This window comes from Rana temporaria, chromosome 1 (genome assembly GCF_905171775.1).
Source record: "Rana temporaria chromosome 1, aRanTem1.1, whole genome shotgun sequence".
Lineage (NCBI taxonomy): Eukaryota > Metazoa > Chordata > Amphibia > Anura > Ranidae > Rana > Rana temporaria.
Window position 1 is genome coordinate 156,991,457 of NC_053489.1, and position 21,439 is coordinate 157,012,895.

At 40.8% G+C, this 21,439-nt stretch overlaps 1 protein-coding gene across 6 annotated transcripts in view; it reads right to left on the minus strand.

Annotated features, from left to right (window-relative positions):
• The window catches only part of MARCHF3 (membrane associated ring-CH-type finger 3), a 311,466-nt gene that overhangs the window by 77,059 nt on the left and 212,968 nt on the right, over positions 1 to 21,439 (minus strand). For all 6 annotated transcript variants that reach the window (XM_040344696.1, XM_040344704.1, XM_040344691.1 and 3 more), the window contains one exon: positions 12,683 to 12,887. In XM_040344696.1, coding sequence (XP_040200630.1) covers positions 12,683 to 12,887 — 205 coding nt within the window. The remainder of the gene's footprint in view (positions 1 to 12,682; positions 12,888 to 21,439) is intronic.

The window sequence follows — 21,439 nt, forward strand, 5'->3', positions numbered from 1 at the left end:
TGCTAATTGAAATCTGCACCAAGCGGCACGCGTGACAAGGTAACAATTCAGGAGCACAAATTACCGACAGTTGTCAAGATAGTAAGTGCCTGAACAAGGATCATCATGGCAAGGTAACTACTGTAGGTATTATTTGAATGAAAGCTACATAAATTAAACAGTTTAAAAATACATTTACACTTGAACTATTTTATGACATTTTCTTGCTCTGGGTTTAGATCTAGTTTAATTTTTATTTTATTTTTTAAAAATAGATACAAAGAACCCGATTGGTACACATAGCATCAGGGCTTATAAATGCAGTGGCGTCACTAGGGTTGGTGTCACCTGGTGCGGTATAACATGGTGTCACCCCCCCCCCCCCAATAATTTTTTCCCCCCCTAATAACACTGCATATATTGGCAACAGTAGTGCCGTTAATAACTATCAATCAACTGTGCCATGCCATCAAACGCAGCCACTGTGCCATCAATTGTCGCCACTGTGCCATAAATTGTCGCCACTGTGCCATAAATTGTCACCACTGTGATCATCAATTGTCACCACTGTGCCATGCCAAACGCAGCCACTGTGCCATCAAACGCAGCCACTGTGCCACCAATTGTTTCTACTGTGCCCAGCAATTGTCACCACTGTGCCCAGCAATTGTCACCACTGTGCCCAGCAATTGTCACCACTGTGCCCAGCAATTGTCACCACTATGCCATGCCATCAAACGCAGCCACTGTGACATCAATTGTCGCCACTGTGCCCATCAATTGTCACCACTGTGCCATCAATTGTCACCAGTGTGCTGCCGTGCCCATCAATTGTCACCACTGTGCTGCCGTGCCCATCAATTGTCACCACTGTGCTGCCGTGCCCATCAATTGTCACCACTGTGCCATGCCAAATGCAGCCACTGTCTGTGCCATCAATTGTCGCCACTTTGATTCCATCTTTTTAGATCAAACCGGCCGGCGGTGGACTCTTTGGACACCCCCAACCCCCCCTCCCACCTGTTTCTATTATGCCTGCCGCGGTGGACCCCCCCCCGCACCTGTTCCTAGCCGCGGCCGGCGCCAGCCGAAGTCTGGAGACAGAGAAGACTTACTGCAATCATCACAGCAGGTGCCAGCCGTCAGGTCACTCACACGTGCAGCCATCCGTTGAGCAGCCGCCGCGGAGATACTGAAAGTGCTGTGTGTGTGACGTGCCTGACGTCACATCATCACACAGTCACAGTGCAGTGTGACAGGCTGAGGCAGAGGCAGGCGCACAGGCTGAGCTCCGCTGACTGCTGAGGCTCGCCTCGCCGCTCGCTGGAGCGGCGAGGCGGAGAGAGAAGAAAGAGCACCCCCCCACCTGTTCCTATTATGCCTGCCGCGGTGGACACCCCCCCCCCCCCCGCACTGTACAAAAGTTAAAAGTACAGTCGGATAGACACACACGCGGCAGCGCTGGGCATGTCATCCATCTTAAAAAAAATAAATAAAAATTTTTTTTTTTTTTTTTTAAATGTCAGGATGGTGTCACCCTTCTAGCGGGTGTCACGCGGTGCGGACCGCACCCCCCGCACCCCCCTAGCAACGCCTCTGATAAATGGAGCACTTTAATCCATGATCAGAATTTCCAAATCCAAGATACAAAATCAGCTTGAAAAGTTTTTTGCTATCTGCATTCATTTAAACTAATAGAACATGAATATGAGAAAATCATGGCAGTTAGCAGGGATTAATGTCTCAAAAGGACTAGTAACGATAAGTATTTCCTTGCATGTTGGCCCACCCACACCGCTTTATTAATAGCGCTGAGACTGGAAGGCAGAGCCCTCCTAGATTAACATGACAGTATTAACAAACTCTTAACATACTGCATAAATAGAACAGACATTTCTATTCCCATCTTAGCATTTAGCTGATTCCGGCAAGAAAAAGTACTTTTATACTTGAATAAGAAGAAAAGAAACCCCACTTGGGAGCTGAGCGTTTTATGCATCTTATGAGCAGCTTTCATCAGCTGTGCGGAGTGATGTTTTATTTACAAACAGAGGAAGTCAAAGAGCTCTGAAAATCCGGGATGTAGCTCTACAGGTTCAGATAAGAGATACCACTGTGATACATTACTGTGTCACCGGGCATGTCTAATCTCACAAACTGTCACCTACTACATAGCATGAGATCCTTCCTTCTCTTCGCTCTCTGATATACAGCGGGTAAAAGAAGTATTGAACACGTCACCATTTTTCTATATATATTTCTAAAAGGTGCTATGGACATGAAATGTTCACCCCATGTTGGTAACAACTCATGAAATCCATACATGCAAAGTAAAGGTGCACCGAATGGAAATTTTGGTGCCGAAACCGAAAATGTAGGATGCACTTGCCCCAAAAACCCAAACTGAATATGAAAGTTAAAAAAAAAAAAAAAAAAATTATATATATATATATATATATATATATATATATATAAATTATATTATATTCGACTTTTTAAATTAAAATTATGAATTTAAATGAAAATGAATTTGTCGGCCATTATTGGCACCTTTAGCTCGAGAAAAATGTATCCCTTTCAAATTCTATGTAGGTCTTCACAATGGTCCGTTGCGCTTCCGTTGTGGTGTTAAAAATCCTGCTTGCTGGATTTTTGGTGAGTTCCAAAACACACCTCCCCGTTGAAATGCATTGAAAATGCATCAATAACGCACCCATGTTACGATAAAAAACATACCACATTCACAGTAAGGCCTCGTACACACAACCGAGGAACTTGTTAGGCTGTCGAGGAACTTGACAAGCCAATTTTCTCCATTCCCGTCAAGGAAATAGAGAACATGCTCTCTTTTTGGCTCGTCGAGTTTCGACAGTTTCCTCGACGAAAATGTACACACGACCGGTTTCCTTGGCAAAAAAATATCTCCCAGCAAGTTTCTTGCTGGTTTTTGCCGAGAAACTCGGTTGTGTGTACGAGGCCTCACATGGTTTTAGAATCGTGGCTAAATCGCAGTAAAATTGTGGCAAAATCAGTTTTGGTGCCATGACCAGTACCTTTTTATCTTATTGGCAAAATGCCGATAACACCATTTTCAACCGATATGTTTCGGCAGCTGAAATTTCGGTGCATCTCTCAGGCCCCATACACACGAGAGGATTTATCCGCGGATACGGTCCAGCGGACCGTTTCCACAGATAAATCCTCTCAAAGATTTCCGCAGATTTCTATGCGATGGAGTGTACACACCATCACATTGAAATCCGCGCGGAAATCCTCTGGCGATGACATGTCGCGCCGTCGCCGCGATTATGACGCGGCGACGGGCGCGACACTGTCATATAAGGAATTCCACGCATGCGTCAAATCATTACGACGCGTGCGGGGAATCCCTTTGGACGGATGGATCCGGTGAGTCTGTACAGACGAGCGGATCCATCCGTTGGGATGGATTCCAGCAGATGGATTTGTTGTGCATGTCAGCAAATATCCGATCTGCTGGAATCCATCCCAGAGGAGATTTCTCCGCGGAAACAGATCCGCTGGCGTGTACACACCATAGGATCTATCCGCAGAAACCCATTTGCTGGGATTTATCTGCGGATGGATTCTATCATGTGTATGGGGCCTAATACAAGGAAACCAAAACAAGTTCAGAAATTAAGTTGTGTAATAAAATGGAATGACATAGCGAAAAATTACTGAACACACAAAGAAAAGGAAGTGCAAAAAAGGCATGGAAAGCCAATACACCAGCTGAAATCCATCAATAATTAGAAAGAAATCCTTCCCCTTATCAGTGCAAATAAATATTAGCTGGTTCAGTCTCAACGAATGACCTATAAAAAGGCATCTCATTACCAAGGTGTCACACAAGAAACATCTCATTCATGGAACATGTTGCATTCTGTGAAAACAATACAATGATTTTGCTGAATTGAGAGGAGAACCAAAGGGGGTGGGCAGCCATGAGGACTGTGATAATCTATATTTATTATCAAGATCAGAAATTTGTGATAAGATATCCTCTGTGCATGAAAAACGCCAAGGCATAAGAAAATGGATGTATCTTGTGCAATCTAATTGTTCACTGCGCTTTCTTTAAACCTGTTAGAACCCGTGGTATTTACCAATTTATGTGGGCCGTAAGAGGGATTGGATTGCATTCATTTACTGCACCCTTTGGGAATTTGATTCACAGTCGTGACACCTTCCCTGTAACCAACACTGTAAGGGCAGGTGCAGGACTGGGGGAGGCAAGACTACTGTCTATATACAGTTTGTGATGTAATAAAAAAGGTTCACTTTACTAATTTATAAACAGGAGAAATCCTCAGTGATATTTAAAGTGGAATTCTAGGCTATTACGAACTAAGCTTAAATCTGTTACCATCACCCCCTACCCCTTCTACTTATGTTTACCAATTCTTGGGGCGTTCCAGTCCGGTTTCAGGGAAGAGCAGTGACAGCTGTGTGCTGCAATGCCTGTGTGGTGTCCTCACCCATATGCTTACTATTGGGCATCCGTTGTCGGTTGTCCCTCCTCTCTCCTGAATCCGGCCACTGGGAGCTCATCACGTGACCAGACCAGATTACCCTGAGCATTGAAATCAACCAGCTTCCAGTTATTTTTTTTTTGGCAAAGTCGAATTGAACAAGCTGCAGTTAGTGGCTGATTGGCTACCATAAAAAGCTGCACCAATCTAGTTTTAGTAAATCAAGCCCAATGTGTGTTACTGTCTGGTGTAATTAGGCCCTTAGTATCAGCTGTACATATCCTAATTCACGTTGTCTTACGTCAGAATATGCAAACTGTCTCAGATTCTATTTAACAACCTTTTGAGCTACACCTAATATTTAGCACTTTCTGCTGCAGCTAAAATTTTTTCCTTGAGAAATGGGGCCCAACGTATGATTCTGCACCCAGGAGATACTCCCCCAGCACCAGAGTTATTGCTGGACAGCAAAAGTTATTGGTAGAAAAATTCCTTTCCTGACATTGACTATGTAGTAAAGTCTGCTGAGTTCTGATCAACATTACAGAAACAAAATGTTCAAGAGTATAGAGTGCCATTTTAACTTGAGCTTTTATACTCCCCTGCGATACTCCACACTATGGCCGGCATTTTACAGCCAATTTATAAACTACAGGCCTCAGTGTAGAGCCTATGCTCTATGAGAGAACTCCATGATAGGAGAAGAGGCCAGTCACATGATTTTGGCAGGTCACCTCACCAAGCTTTTCTTTTTTTACAGTGACATATTCATTATTAACGCTCCACCTGCTTTGGAGTCCTGAAATTAGCAGAACATGAAGCACATCTGCAAAGCACATATGTGCATAGCACTTCTTATGAACAGGCCCTATAATGTGGCCTAAGCTTGGTCTACATATATGCAATTCTTTTTGTATTCTAATTATCATAAACCAATGAATTCTAAACAGGAAGTTAAGAGTTCTAGCCTTTCCTTATTTCAAATAAAAAAATAAAGAAAAACCCAAGTTTTCAGTCTCAGTCTTTGTTGTTGGAGATTTATCATCGCTCCCTGTCTGGTAAAACAGCAGGACAGGAAGTTAGAGAAAATCTCCCTGACAGAACCAAAACCAACCCTGCACTATCCAAAGCGAAGAAATGTTTTTTCCTGGACATACACTTCCAGTGTTTTTAATTAATAAGACTGTCATATACTGTATTTGCTTCCAATATTGCATTGTTTATATAAAATTAATGTAGAAGGTTTACTTTAATCATATTTGTTTATTTTTAGACTTCTAGGAGGTAGAGGTGAGCCAATAAAAAGCTTTTTATTGAACCCCTTTCAAGATTAGAGGCTTACTATAGCCATTCTGCTTGTCACCCACTTCTACTGAAATCTATGGCATGCAGTTACTTCCCTATATCAAATTTTCTAGCAGCAGCTGCTATACTTGCATTGGGTCAATGTCATGGGATATCGTTCAGGATCATTGTGCCAAGCATCTGCGGCATCATTGTCATGAAGTTACATTCCGTAGCACAGACAATGATGTGAGAACATCATATTAATACAACGGAAATCTTTTAAGAAGCTAAATATTCTTATAGACAGTCACAGTGGAAGATATGATGCCCTAAGTGACAAGATGGCATACCAATCAATGAAAGGTTTTTTCTCCTTCAGGCTTTGCATTACATTTGGTGCTCTGGCACTATAACCGTTGAATAATTAAAAGCATAATTAGCCCATTCCGTTTCAATAAATCCACTAATGATTCACAACCTTTGTTCTTTCTAGTGCATTTCTTACCTTCTAAAAGATTCTCTACAAAAACATTTACATAAAAAGGTCAATTAAATGCTCTAGAAGTACACAGTAAAAACTGACATTTGTTGTAAGAAGGAGAAAACAATTTCATCCTATAATTTAGTCAAAGCTTCCCTGTCCCGGCAGGGCCCGACTTGCTGGTACCCTACACAGATAAAAAAGAATGACAGCATCAAAGGTCATCATGCTATAAGCAATAGGGAGCTTTTAATGTGTCGATCAATAGAGAGTTTGATGATGCCGGCAGCTTAATAATGCTGTGCCATATGATGAATTTCTCCAGCGTGGAATGCGTTAATTTTCCGATTGTTAAAGTCAGGATTGAACTGTTATCTTTTACTGCAGACAAGTCAGATGACATGAATAATCAGGACAAGCTGGATAAAAAACAATTATAATGATGTGATTTAGTCAGTCTGAACTTTAATCTAGCAAATTCCTCAGCATCCAAGGAGCAGACACAGAATCTACATTCTAATTTCAGCTCCTTGTCTGTATCTCTTAGAGGAACATGGAGGAGATATGGGAAGATCTCAATCAGTTTTGAAGCACATGAAAAGCAAAACTGGAGTAAATTTCCAGCGGGCTTTCAATCATGCAAAAGTGATACTGGTGTGTAATAATGGATTTTTGTGAGCTCTGAGGTCTTCAGAGCTCATGGGAATACTGCTTTTCAAACAACATAAAAAAAGATTGTGCATAAATGAATTTTAAATACTGTTCTCGGTTACATTGTTTAGAAATGTGTCAATAATGGTAAAATATTATGAAAAAAAAAAATAAGAAATTAGTTAAGATTATATATAAATGTTCTAGCAACCCAAGAAAAAGCTACAAGGAATAATAACTAATCTGGATTGTAACAGGTCAAGGTTAAAGAGAGTATCTGTATAAGCTACTTCTTCAACCCACTGATACTCACCTATCCAGCGATCCCCCACAACTCCTTAGCTGGTGCTTTTGGGTATGGAGAAGCATGTGACCTTCTCCCATGATGTAGTACTCAGACCTACAGTAGGTGTTTGTGATATTGTGTTTTTAGCACGACAGCATCGCGCTGATTCTCGGCGACATGGTGCCGAGATCTCGCCGACATCTCGCACTCACTGGAATAGTGACAGCACATTCCAACGTGCGCGTCATAGAAGCGACGGGAGATCCGACTTGGATTCCCGCCAATTCTACACGTGTGCGGCTTTGTTATGAATCCTGAGGGGGAAGTCCCCGCCGGATTTTAAATAAAAATTCGGCATGGGTTCCCCCCTCAGGAGCATACCGGGCCCTTAGGTCTGTTATGGGTTGTAAGGAGAGCCCCCCTACGCCGAAAAAACGGCGTAGGGGGTGCCCCTACAATCCATACCAGACCCGTATCCAAAGCACGCTACCCGGCCGGTCAGGAAAGGAGTGGGGACGAGCGAGCGCCCCCCCTCCTGAGCCGTACCAGGCTGCATGCCCTCAACATGGGGGGGTTGGGTGCTCTGGGGCAGGGGGGCGCACTGCGGGGCCCCCCCACCCCAGAGCACCCTGTCCCCATGTTGATGAGGACAGGGCCCCTTCCCGACAACCCTGGCCGTTGGTTGTCGGGGTATGCGGGCGGGAGGCTTATCGGAATCTGGGAGCCCCCTTTAATAAGGGGGCCCCCAGATACCGGCCCCCCACCCTAAGTGAATGGATATGGGGTACATCGTACCCCTACCCATTCACCTGGAGGAAAAGTGGTAAAAACACAAATAAAAACACAGGGTATTAAAATATTTTATTAGTCTGCTCCGGAGGCTCCCCCTGTCTTCTTTAGCTCTTTTACCAGGGGGAGCTTCTTCTTCCGATTTCCGGGGGTCTTCTCCTGCTCTCCGGGGTCTTCACCGCTCTTCTGTGACGTCTTCTCCGCTCCAGGGGGTCTTCTTCTATGTTCGCCGTTCTCCGCTCTTGACTCGGCGCACCCCGGTTCTTCCTCCCGCTGTCCGGTGCCTTCTCCTTCTTCCGCTGTTCTGTGACGTCTTCTCCTCTTCTTCCGCTGTTCTGTGACGTCTTCTACTTCTCCCTTCAGGCCGCTGTGCTGTGACGTCTTCTCTTCTTCTCTTCTGCGCCCCCCTGCCCCAGAGCACCCAACCCCCCATGTTGAGGGCATGCAGCCTGGTACGGCTCAGGAGGGGGGGGCGCTCGCTCGTCCCCACTCCTTTCCTGACCGGCCGGGTAGCGTGCTTTGGATACGGGTCTGGTATGGATTGTAGGGGCACCCCCTACGCCATTTTTTCGGCGTAGGGGGCTCTCCTTACAACCCATAACAGACCTAAGGGCCCGGTATGCTCCTGAGGGGGGAACCCATGCCGAATTTTTATTTAAAATCCGGCGGGGACTTCCCCCTCAGGATTCATAACAAACGCCACACACGTGTAGAATTGGCGGGAATCCAAGTCGGATCTCCCGTTGCTTCTATGACGGCTCTGTCTCTATCGCGGCAAGCCAGCTCGGCGCTGGCTCCCGCGATGGGGCTCGTAGGTGCTCAATCTCGCCGAGAAAGGGAGCGAGATTGACACAATATCGCGTGCACCTACTGTAGCAGACAATCGCAGATCATTACAGGACAGAGGGAGAGACGATACATTTCCTTCTAGACCAGCCTTTCTCAACTTTTTAAATACAGAGCAATCCTTGAAATAACTTCACAGTCTCAGGGAACCCCAGACAAAAATTACTATAACTGCAGCTCATGATCAATTAGTGTGATGGTCAGTGGGAACAATGCTTCTTACACTTATGGACATTGGGGAGAATTACCCCATTACAGATAGAAAGATAAATGGTGTCAGTAGGAACTTACTGTATTTACTGCCTCGTACACACGGTTTCACTTTTGATCATGCAAAAGTCAGCCGTGAGTCTGTCGGAAGTCCGACGAAAAGATAGAGAACAGGTTCTCTATCTAAGGTCCTTCGGACTGCCGACCCAAAAAGTTTGATGGAGGCTACACACGGCCGGACTTTCCGAGAAAAAAAAAAAAAAAGTTTGTCTGACTTTTTTTCTCGGAAAGTCCGACCGTGTGTACGAGGCATAAGGGCCAGAAGTTTCTTCACAGAACCCCTTGCAGCCTTTGGAGGAACACTATGGTTCCATGGAACCCTGGTTGAGAAACCCTGTTCTAGATTTTGACACCAGCTGACATGGATTATTTTGTTTCCAGCTGCAATGAAATGAGTAGTTACAGGGGATTACTGGAGAGGAGAGTATAAGTTGGCTGATGAAAATGGAAGATATTTTACTCAGACCTTGTCAATTTTTTTAAATACAAATTTTAAAAATAAAAAGTACTAGGATTTTAAATGAATAATAGATCATGAGATTATAAACAGCCCAGCTTAAAAGTAAAACTATGGGCAAAATTTTTATTTTTATTTTGAATAAAGTATGGGAGAGCAATAACCCGCCTGATTTTTCCCATTGCAGAGATTTCAATTCCCTTCCTGTCCCGTAACCAAACAGAAACTGAGAGGAAATTACGGCAAATTTGTCCCATTGCAGAGAGATTTCAATTCCCAGGGGACCCCCAGGATTTCCCCTCTATTATTTTTCTAGGGGCAACCCAAAATGTGAGATTTTCTTTTACTTTCAGTGATAATGTTAAACAGGACAATTGGAGAGGATGAATCTCCTTAACAGGGGCACAGAGAGCAATACAAAAAAACTGACAGGAGTTATAATCCCTCTCCACTCCAATAAAAAAAAAAAAAAAAAAAAAAAAAAAGAAGGATTGCTTTAGTCATACTTAAACAATTGTACTTATTATATGATGTGTTTTATGGATTTATGAATAAACCTTACTGCATTACCGAAGACAGCTATTGGTGTTGTTGCCGTATATGGTTGGACTATGCTTGTATACTTGAATTTTTTTCTTTATTTTACAATATCATATAATGCAATTTTTTTATATAGTTGGTAGACGTCTGAAAAAACATACTTTTTGGTATGTAAATGTAGCATAGTTCAAACATGTTAAAAAAAAAATCCAAAGTATAACAAACATAAATCAATAGTTTGAGACTGAAATGATAGAATAGTGTAAGAAGAGTGGTGTGCACTGTGCAGGGACCTTAGAATCAGCTTACAGTCTGCCCACAAGGTGTAGAAAATTGCCTGTATGTCATACATTACAGCAAACCTTCTCTTTGTAATAGGTTATTCACCAAGCCCAATACAGTCTGAATGAGGATTACACTAGTTAAGCACAGAAAGTCTAAAGTGTTCACAAGATAAACGTTCATGAGATCCAAGCAGTTAGCTATAAAGCGGTTTGCAATCAAATCACATGCCCGTGTCACATATTTCATTCATGAAGACTGTCCTAGAACCCATGTAGCTTATTTTCAATGAACGTCCAGTCAATGCTGTTACCATTAAGTGACAAAAATAAGCCACACTCCATCTATGCAATGGGAGTTTCAATCTCACAAGGGTGGTGTCTATGAAGAAGACTTTCTATAAGAACATTTAAATCTACTCTAGAAACCAGTGCTAGTGGATGTGGATATGGCTCAAACAAGTTTTGCTGATGTGGCAAGCCCTGCATATGCCATTTTTTCCCCAACAAGCTCTTACGCAATCTTTATCACTGACCAAGATACATTTCTAGTGCGGCACTCTTAAGGAGAAAAAGAAATGACCAGCAAGCTGACCATTTAGACAGATGCCAACATTGCTAAACTTTTAACCAGGTAACAAAAGGTATTTTGAGAAACTACTTCTGTAAATCACAGCACCGCCTTAATTATCATCTGTATACCAAGATTACTGTGCAAAACATATATACCGAAAGCCAGCCAGCTTCATGAAGACAATGCACAATTTATTTATCTGGTGTTTTAAAAGATGACAAGTATTTCAACATAGAAATAGTGCTCAAAGAATTCCAAGAAAAAAAAACGTATGTGCACTAATTCGTTGCCAATATTTAGATAAATTCTTGGAAGTGAAGAGTATAATAATCGCTTCCGAAAAGCAAATTGCTGTCTGCATATATTCACATCAGATGTGCTGACATGCATTGACCAATACACGCCAATGCATTTACATTGTAAAAGCAATGTATTTCAAAAGGAGCAGATCACACCAATATATTGTGCAAAAAAAAAAAAGAAGAAGAACATGCCCTACTTTTTCATGACAATCCCCCTACCTTTGTAGACGATTTTCTTTTTCTTATTATTATTATTTTTACTTATGATGGTGCCGTCACAGGTGCCTCAGAGGTGTTCACTCTGCTGCAGTTGGGAGCAGAGTTTAAGGAGGGTGGCCTGTGTCTTGAGGAAGTGATAACTGGGCTCCTCTTGGATCCCCTCACCTGGCTCTTGTAGACCTGTGTCCTGCTTGGATTTTTATGGAGGAGGAGAGTTGTGCTCAGTGACAAAGTTGATAACCCACCTCCTCAGTATACATCAGGACACAGCTGCACAGAAGGACAATGCTGCAGTGAATTTACTGTAGGTGACATTGTGTTGTAGTCCTGTAGAGAAAGGGTTGTGGACTGGTAGGATCATCAAGTATTTATTTTGTGAATGGATGAGCATTACACAAATTAAAGGTGGCCTTTCAATTTATAATGTGTGCAAATTTTACATACTGATTTTTAGTCTTGGTCTAAAAACATACTTTAAAGCATCCCTGTTGCTAAAGTCAAACTTTACATTCAATGGTTCCATGCAAAGAAGACACTGAAAATCACGTCTCCTGCTGCCCACATTGCTAGCCTCTGCAGTGAAGATAAAGTTCCAGCTGAAGTTCAAACATAATCTGTAAGGGTAGTGCATTGGATCTTCAGCTATGGATTCTCTTGAGGGCCTCTATGTTACCACAGAAAGTGACAAGGCAAAAAAAAAAAAAACAAGTGCATTGAGGGACCAGGAACCTAACATTCACAGAAGTGTTGGATTCCACCAGATCTTCAATTGGCAGTTTATCTTCACTTAAGCAGAGATCAGTAGTGAAGTCTTCCATTCTTTTTTTCCCCAAGACTTACTAATAAATATATATATATATATATATATATATATATATATATATATATATATATAAATAAATATATAATTCAGCTAATATGTACCAGTTTTTAGGATTTGTTTAATAGTTATATATATATATATATATATATATATATATATATATATATATATATATATATAAAAAAATAAACTAACTATCTATTAAAAAAAAATCCTCAAAACTTGTACATATTAGCTAAATAAACAAAATCTGATATGTACCTCGAATATTTAAAACTACAAGACATGTTTTACACCAAACCCAACTCCAACACCTGTGATGGCAGAATGCAGAGCAGAATCATATTTCAGAAAGAATCAAGTCAGAGTAACTGTAAAGCTATAACAGTACATTACTGACTGACCTCCACTAAAGGTCTAGGCTTGCGTTCCACAGAGAACCTGAAGTGACAGAGTTCACAGTAGCTGGTGTTGGATGATGAAAGCCAGTGCTCCAGGCAGCTGCGGTGTATTGTCCCTAATGTTCCAGTACATTCACATGGAGAAAGAAGATCTTCTTGGTTACTTCCTTCATGGCATATTCTGCACATTGGCCGGTCATTGAAAGTGCTAAAAAGACAAGCAAAATAATTTCAAAGGAATATAAATTACATTCTTAAAATGAAAAAGGTGCCTATGTACCAAGTTTACAACATCTTGAAAGTCACTGACAATGAAAATCTGTAATGTCATATTTAATTTCTTAGAATCTTCTGTGCTTACTTTCAGCTAAATAATGTAACAATATTCAGATAATTTTAGCTGCTTTTGATATGCGAACGGAGGCTTCATCAAGCTGAAGATCACAGGGATGTACCAATTTCCTACTTCATGACTAAGAGACTTTCCTCAGGAACTGAACGGAAGTCTTACATTTCTGATGAAAGGTTAATGTGCTCATAGACATTAGAGCCTTCTGTATGATACCAACACGTTAGACAATGTGATACTTTGAAAGTTTATATGTTAAAATTATTTTAATACACGTCTACCGATCAACAGCCAAATAAAAAATATTGAAATGCATGGCTAGAAAACCGGTATCCTTTTCATTAACGTTTTTAGTATATATATATATATATATATATACATATATATATATATATATATATATATACACATATATATACACACATATATATATATACACATATATATACACATATATATATATATACACACACATACACACACACACACACACACACTGGCAAATATATGTTGGGTATAATAAGGATCCTTTATTGGAATAATTGCAAACAACTATAATCTAAGGCCTATCAAAGGCAATGGACAGTTGCACATCTTTTCAACTTTTACCATATCCTTGCTCTTTCAAAATAATGCCTCAATGTTCTACCAAAAATGGCCAATAGGTTACCTTCAATTAACTGAAATACATCTACAACACATTATTGAAGGTTTCAATTATCCAGGTCATAGTAGAGCTAGCAGTGGTTAGTTACAATCAACTAGACTTCTAGAATTTGAGCCAAAGAAGTGGCTTGGATAAGCTGCAAAATTTCTTCAACATTACGGAACAAAGTCCAGTTGAATGTGACTAACCACTTCTCAATCTACGGCTCTACTTAACACCTAGGAAAGCCATCACAAGCAGTGCGCAAGTGGTCACATCACTTCTAAAGACTGGGCTATTTATTCCTATCCTACTTAATATGTATGGGTACCTCTTAGCCAACTATGGCTACAAAACATAATGAAAGGACCTATACTTTATTTCACCCAAACCAAATTTTGGCACCAATTTTCTGAGATAATTTCCCAGTTTTGGATAGAGTAGGGAATGGCTAAACCATATATATATATATATATATATATTTGTGTCCAGTTGGGAATCTTTCCCTTATTTCCTCTTCACTTTCTGTCTTGGTGAAAATGGTCACCAGAACAAACAGAGAGAGTGAATCATTTTAGTAGAGACACAGACAGCAGAAATAGAGATTTCATCTTTCCGTTCTCTATTAAAATACTAAACAAAAAATGTTGGGTTTGGATATAACCATGTCTGAAAATTGCAAATACAAGACAGTAAGTTTATTTGCATTATGCCGCGTACACACGATCGATCTGATGGACCGTTTTCATCGAACCAAACCAATCGTGTGTGGGCCCCATCGGTTCTTTATCCATAGGTTAAAAAAAAGCAATCTTGTTTTAAATTTAACCGATGGATACCTAACCGATAGAAAAAAAACGATCGTTAGTAGGCACCACCATCGGTTAAAAATCCACGTATGCTCAGAATCAAGTCGATGCATGCTTGGAAGCATTAAACTTCCTTTTTTTCAGCACGTCGTTGTGTTTTACGTCACCGCGTTCTGACACGATCGTTTTTTTAACCAATGGTGTGTAGGCATGATTGACCATCAGTCAGCTTCATCGGTTAACTGATGAAAACGGTCCATCAGACCGTTCTCATCGGATCGACCGATCGCGTGTACGCGGCATTAGATAGCCATATGCTACAAGCTGGGATTACTTAAGTACCATCACTGAATACGTGATAAAGAAAGACATTTTCTAAAGAGTTTGCAAAGAAAGGACACTTGCACCTTCATATTCATATTAATTCATATTATACGTCTATCAATAATGTTTGAACTTATTGCTGTTCTGTTTAAAAGAAAAAAAAGAATGCCACATTGTACTCAAAACCACAACCTAGCAATAGTTCTACATCTGAACGGCCATATACAGAAAAACATATTCTGTGCCTTCATCAATCATCTGCAAAAGTAAAATATAATAAGCATGCAACCTTATAGGTCTTGTTTTCAATGGGAAGAAAACTCTTCATGGTGCTGAAAAATATTCAATTTTTAGACTTTACACTCTGATTTATTCATTGGAAAGCACCCATTTTCCACATGAGTTTGGATAGTTTTGTTAAAATGGCTTGTGTTTACCCAGCCAAAATAAATTCCCATTGTTAAATCTATCCCACAAAGAAAGTTTTAGGGTCTGAGAACTTGCTTACCTTTAAAAAAAAAATCAGCACTTCATGATACTAGCAACATTTTTATTTCCAAATTATGATCATATGAACCTTCACTGAAAAGCAGCAATGGAAACCATAGTTGATCATCAGTACGCTAAAGCAAATGGCGATTCAACCAAGATTAAATAAAGGAGTTGTAATTAAAAGAGGAAGATCCTGGTGTAAACTCTAGGGGTTCATGCACACAGATGCAAATATGTGCATAAAATATGCCTGTAGTTGGGAGCCCTGCTGGTTCAGGAAATGACATCCATACACATGCGCCTGTAAATACAGGTATACCCCGCATAAGGGAATAATTTTTTAAGTATACTCGCATACAGCGTATCCTGAATACCTACTATTATTATGTATTACTATTTTGTACTTTGACATTACAAATATACAAGAATCAATTAATTCACAATTTTTTACCTGCAACTGTGTGCTTCATTTAAAGTCTTGTATTTATAATTGGGTTCTGTAATTGACCATTTGTTTTTGAACATTACATTCTTTTGTAAGTGCATATGGAACATGTATGCTTGAAGGTGTTCAAATAAAAAAAACTTTCTTCAGATTTAAAAAAAAAAGAGAGAAAAAGAAAAAGCAGGGTTAAAAATCAGGGGCCAAAAGTGTAAGCACAGTTCTAGTGGCAATGATAGTTCTGTAGATTTTTTTCATTAAAACTGAATGCATGGGATGCTGAAAGTTTCTGGGGTTAATTATCAAGGCATGCAACATGCGTTTTTTTTTTTTTTTTTAAGTAGGTCCACTTCTTGCTTCTTAGGGTCCTTCCCTACAAAACAGAAGCTAAATACTGATGGGTGGCAATGGCTATGTAAAAAAAAACGAAAAAAAAAAACAGAATTTTACATTTACAGGCAGAGAACTACTTAAAAAAAAAATAATAATAATAAAAAAAAAAATTCCTTTTGACTGGTGTTCTGGAGTGTTTAATAGAAAACAGCACATTAGTAAAGTCACTTTAAGAGATAGGTCTTGGGATAAGGGTACAATGATATGCCAGCACACAGCGACCCTATTCATTCAGGCTCTGAATTCTTTAGCTTGTATGGTAATGCGTTTCCATTAATGGTGTTTTTCCACTTTAGTAGTCACGGTTGGTTGAAGGCATGTCATCTAGAAACTGGGCCAACTGAGATACTTTTTATGCAGAAAAGTATCTTCTTACTGAATTGCCACACTGGTGTCAGCAAAGCCTCTAATGTCATTTGACATCTGTGCAAAAGAGCTTAAAAGACCTCAGTTTCTCAGAGAACCAAAATCAGTGAACGTGTTGAATTAAGATTAAAAAAAATCTCAGGGGTTCGATGAAATAAAACATCCTACTTTAACATGACAATAAAGAGCTGGAGTAGAATACCTATCAGATTCCACCAAGCCCATATGAGAGCATAACACAAATATATGTAATTTCAAAAGTAGCAATAAGTATAGTTACTCATTCACCGAACGAGGGTAAACAGATGTCTGTGTCACAGTACTCACATTTATGAGGTATGATATTTATCAAAGTATATGTAAGTAACTATGAATGTCTCAGAATTGGACAGTGCTGTAAAAGATGGCATCCAGTTGCTTATGTTATTGCTGAGGCATATTTATAAAAGGTAAGCACCTCTCTCCTCAGGCAGCAAAATACTTGAGTGGAATAAATGTTCAATAACAGCACAGATTATAGACTCTAGAGTCTGTTCCTATGATGAAGCTAGGTAACAATCGTGGTCATGATAACTACTTCCTAGAATATTGGAACAGGTTCAAGAGTTGCCATAGTCTCAATCGCACATTGCTCAATCGTAGACAGCCAGTCTCCGTCCTTTTCAGACCAGGGCCCACCCCGTGAAGCTGCAGGCTGTCCAAAAATAGGGACAGGTAAACACCTTCATCAGATTCTAGAAGAAGAAATCTCGTTTTAGGGCAATTTAATGCAAGGTTCTCTCCTTATCACCCCAACTAAATTCACATCTGTCCATTCTTTTATTTATTTATTTTTACACACTACTGAATAGAAGGCAGCTATCCAAAGTCTGCTTCAGTGCTTTCCATCCCTACTGTGTACAATATCGAATACTGCACTGTTTGTCAGGAATGGAACTTGGTGTCTGGGTAAGGATATGGATTATGGAAAGAAAGGGAAGAATGCTCTTGGTAGGAATACAATTATGTAACGTTTACCCCTGAAGGGGCCATTGATGCTTCATTCTTGTCAGTAACCCACTAGAGTCCAGTGATGGTGAACCTTGGCACCCCAGATGTTTTGGAACTACATTTGCCATGATGCTCAACTACACTGCAGAGTGTATGAGCATCATGGGAAATATAGTTCCCAACATCTGGGGTGTCAAGGTTCGCCCTCATTGCACTAGATGACTAGACAGTACTGCACTCTCTAACACACCAAGGCTGAAAGAAGGGTTGTTGATTAATGCAACACGCCCAGCAGAGTAAGAGCACAACAATATTACCAATAAACAATGGCAAAACCAAGGCAATAAAAATAGCTTGCAAAAACCGAGCTTACAACTGAGATAATATCAGGATTACGTATAACAACAACCTCGTTCAATGGTGCATCTGTACATATAGCTTGTACTATTTTGGTTACTGTTTTTTGGTTATGCTGCGATTTTGTGATTATTTTTTGTATTACATGTTATTTTCTGTATTTCCCCCCCTTCTTGTGATGTAAATTCCTTTTCCTTTGTGTGAGCTTCTGTAATCCTTCCTTCCTACAAGACACTCCCCAGATAGCGAAACTATGAAACATTCGGCCCCTCCTCTCCCCCCCACCTTCTGGGAGACACACAGGTCCCAGAAGACAACTGGACCTTTCAGAAAGCGCAGCATGACTCGTGCAGTAGGAAACAGGCTGTGAAGCTGCAAGGATGCCAGCGCCGGCACCCAATGGATGGTTCGGCTTTGGGTGCCGACATCGTGGGCTCCTGGAGTAAAAGTAAATGTCTGTAAATTAAAAAGTCAGCAGCTACAGTATTTGTAGCTGCTGACATAATTATTTTTCTCCCAGGCTGTAACGATGCTTTAAAATGGTTATAAAGTCACTAATCACAAATCCTGGAATCCCCTCTGTTACAGAAAGATATACTGTGCAGTATCTGCATTTTTAAAAATGATGCAGAAAAATACCTTATTTCAGAGCACCACTGTGCACTCTCCTTCTCTGATCTGAGGATTACAGTGGAGGGGCTGAGATTCCCCATTTACATCAGCCAGGAGAGGAGGAGAGCAGCAGGCGGTCACATTAGCACACAGTGGCGCTCTGAAATAATTTTTTTTGCTGCAAATTTTTTAAAACATAGATACTGCACAGTATATCTTTCTGTAACAGAGGGGCTTTCAGTATTTGATATTAGTGATTTTACAGCCATAGCAGCAGAAGGGGAGGGGGAAGAGGAGATGGCTCACACACAGTGCCTCCGACACTGCTGTCGGAGGCACGTAAACTTACCACGGTGTCATGGATCAGCAGCCATGATTACCGTGGTCCACACACTAAGGAAGACACAGGAACAGGCAGGATCAACCAGGTATTTTACAGCATAGAGGAGGGACAAATGACACAGCACAATCACTATGCTGTGTATATCCTGCTTTAAAAGGAACAGGATCTTTTTTTTTTTTTTTTAGGGTTATAACTACTTTAAGTTACATGCTTACAAACGCGTATACATACATTTATACACATAAGCGAGTAAAGTGCATGTTCTTAGATGCAGATTTTTTGGATTTTGCGTTACGGATCTGAAAGCAGCTTATGTTTACGCAGCTGTTTGAATGGTTCAATTGAAAACAATGCAGCGGCATTTAGCTCTGTAATTGAAAAACACTTGTGTATGCATAATTTGATGGCAGTGTACTTTATACACATGGTCCAAAAACCATTCAATCAAGAGGCCAAACAATGGACCTTGACCGGGATGAAAGATGACCGGGAGTAGATGGAGGGAAGCACTACATTTGCAGCTTTGGAGTAAATTACTTACTAGGCATATACTATAATGTGCCAATAAGCTGTGCATACTTACACATTATAGCAAAATTCTCCTGGGGGAGTTGGGTGTTGGGTGTTCTTTGTATAGCGGTGGTTTACTTTAGCTTTGAGTACTAAACAATTTCTGGGAAGAAAACAGATATGGAATCCACACATTAGAAGTATTAGACCTATTCAAGTATTTTATTATTTTTTGCCTCCAGACTGGTTTCCTGTTGTCACAGCAACATAAAAAGGATAGGTTGTAAAACAGAAAGCAAACTTCTTCACCTTGTTTAAGTTTTGAAGTGATTTTTAAAGATCAGGCAACACAAGGAGTCCATTAGCTTTTTCACTGGAGAACCCTCTTCAGTATGCCGGGGAGCCACTCTCTAATGAGAGCTCAGCAGCAACCAAAAGTGGTGCCGTCATTGGCTAGTGGAGCAGAGCACACTTTTGGTTATGAAGCTTTCACAAGGCTGAGAAGTTGGTTATAAATGGAACAGGCTAAGAACACCAACACAAATTGTTGGTATTCTAGATAATAAAGATGGGTGTAATTTATTTTGTAGTACTGGAGGATGGGTTCATCCCAACCTACCCCTAAACCATTATAACTGAACTGAAAATGCCTTCTGTATCTACCAGAGTGCTTTGCACTGCATAATTTTTCATAGCTCTACAGATACAATGTATAATATTATGTAGCACCCTCTAGTGTGGGTAGTGAGAGTAGGAAAACATAGCTGGCTCTGGGTTAGACCTGAGTCATTAAATATGGGTCAGGGTTACTAGAAGTCAGGGCTGCATGACTCATCCTGGCAGCTCTTTGGTGCCTTCTTTGTTTCTAGAGAATTCGAGAATGTTCTGGAACTAGTTGGTGGAGGTTAGGAGGGGATGGCATGAATATTTATGGGCACTTAGCCAATCACCAGGAGTAGGCCTGGCAGGGAATTGAAAACCCCATAAATTGACATGGGCCATACCTGCAGGGGAGTCAGGTGGAAGATGGAGAAGCAGTGCCAAGAAGAGACTGCCGGTGGCCCTTAATGGGCCCCTGTCGTGGAGGGGTTTTACCTCAGGCTGGAGCCCGGAAAAGCTGGCCTGAAAGGATACCACCACAGGAGGCAGTTGTAGGGATTCAGACCGGAGAGCAAGCAAGCAAAGACAGTCAGTAGATCAGCACAGTGCATGGACAATAAAAGGGGAGAGACTGTCAGCTGTAACAGTGTTCTCTTGAAGACCAAGACTTGTGCCAAGTCTTCATCTAACCTTGCACTGGGGAGTCTCCATGTGTGTGTGCCAGTCAGAAGGAAACAAGCAGCCAGGTGGGCTAGTGGTCTTCTGCAGTGGTAGAACTGGGCTCAGTGTCTACAGGGAGGCAGAAGGAGATGCTGTTCATGCCACAATGTGCTAAAATATCCACAAAGGGACGGGATGTTCCTAGCCTGTAATGGGCTGCTGCTGCTGAATTGACAAAAAGACTGTTAATTCCACCAGAGTGATCAGCAGGTGGTGTACATAAGGAACACAGTTTGTAAAGGAAGGAAGGAAGGAAGGAAGGAAAGAAGGAAGGAAAGAAGGAAGGAAAGAAGGAAGGAAAGAAGGAAGGAAGGAAGGAAGGAAGGAAGGAAGGAAGGAAGGAAGGAAGGAAGGAAGGAAGGAAGGAAGGAAGGGGATTTCTTTGTAAATAGGAAGGAATTTGTCCCCTTTTTGTTCTGTGTTATAGACATTATCAAGTTGGGCATCCCGTAATTCCTTACCCCATTCAAGTTATCATCCCCTAACAAAAAACAAAAACAAGCCAAGGACTGTTTTCTGCATTGAGTGAATGAAGGAAATGACTGGCTGTGCAGCAGTGGGGAACCATAACTTCAGCAACTCCTGCGGAGGTAGTGCTTCTATTATTATTATTAATGATACAATTTAATTGTACAAAGTGGTAGCGTGGATGATAAGCTTTCATTAAACAGAAACCAATGTGCTCCATAATAGTAGTTTCATTAATATGCACTGCTGTGGCAATAGGAACAGGATTATGAAAAATTGAAGGCTGAAGTAGGGAGAAGGAAGAAAGAAGTTTAAGTAAAGCTTAAGATGTTCATTACT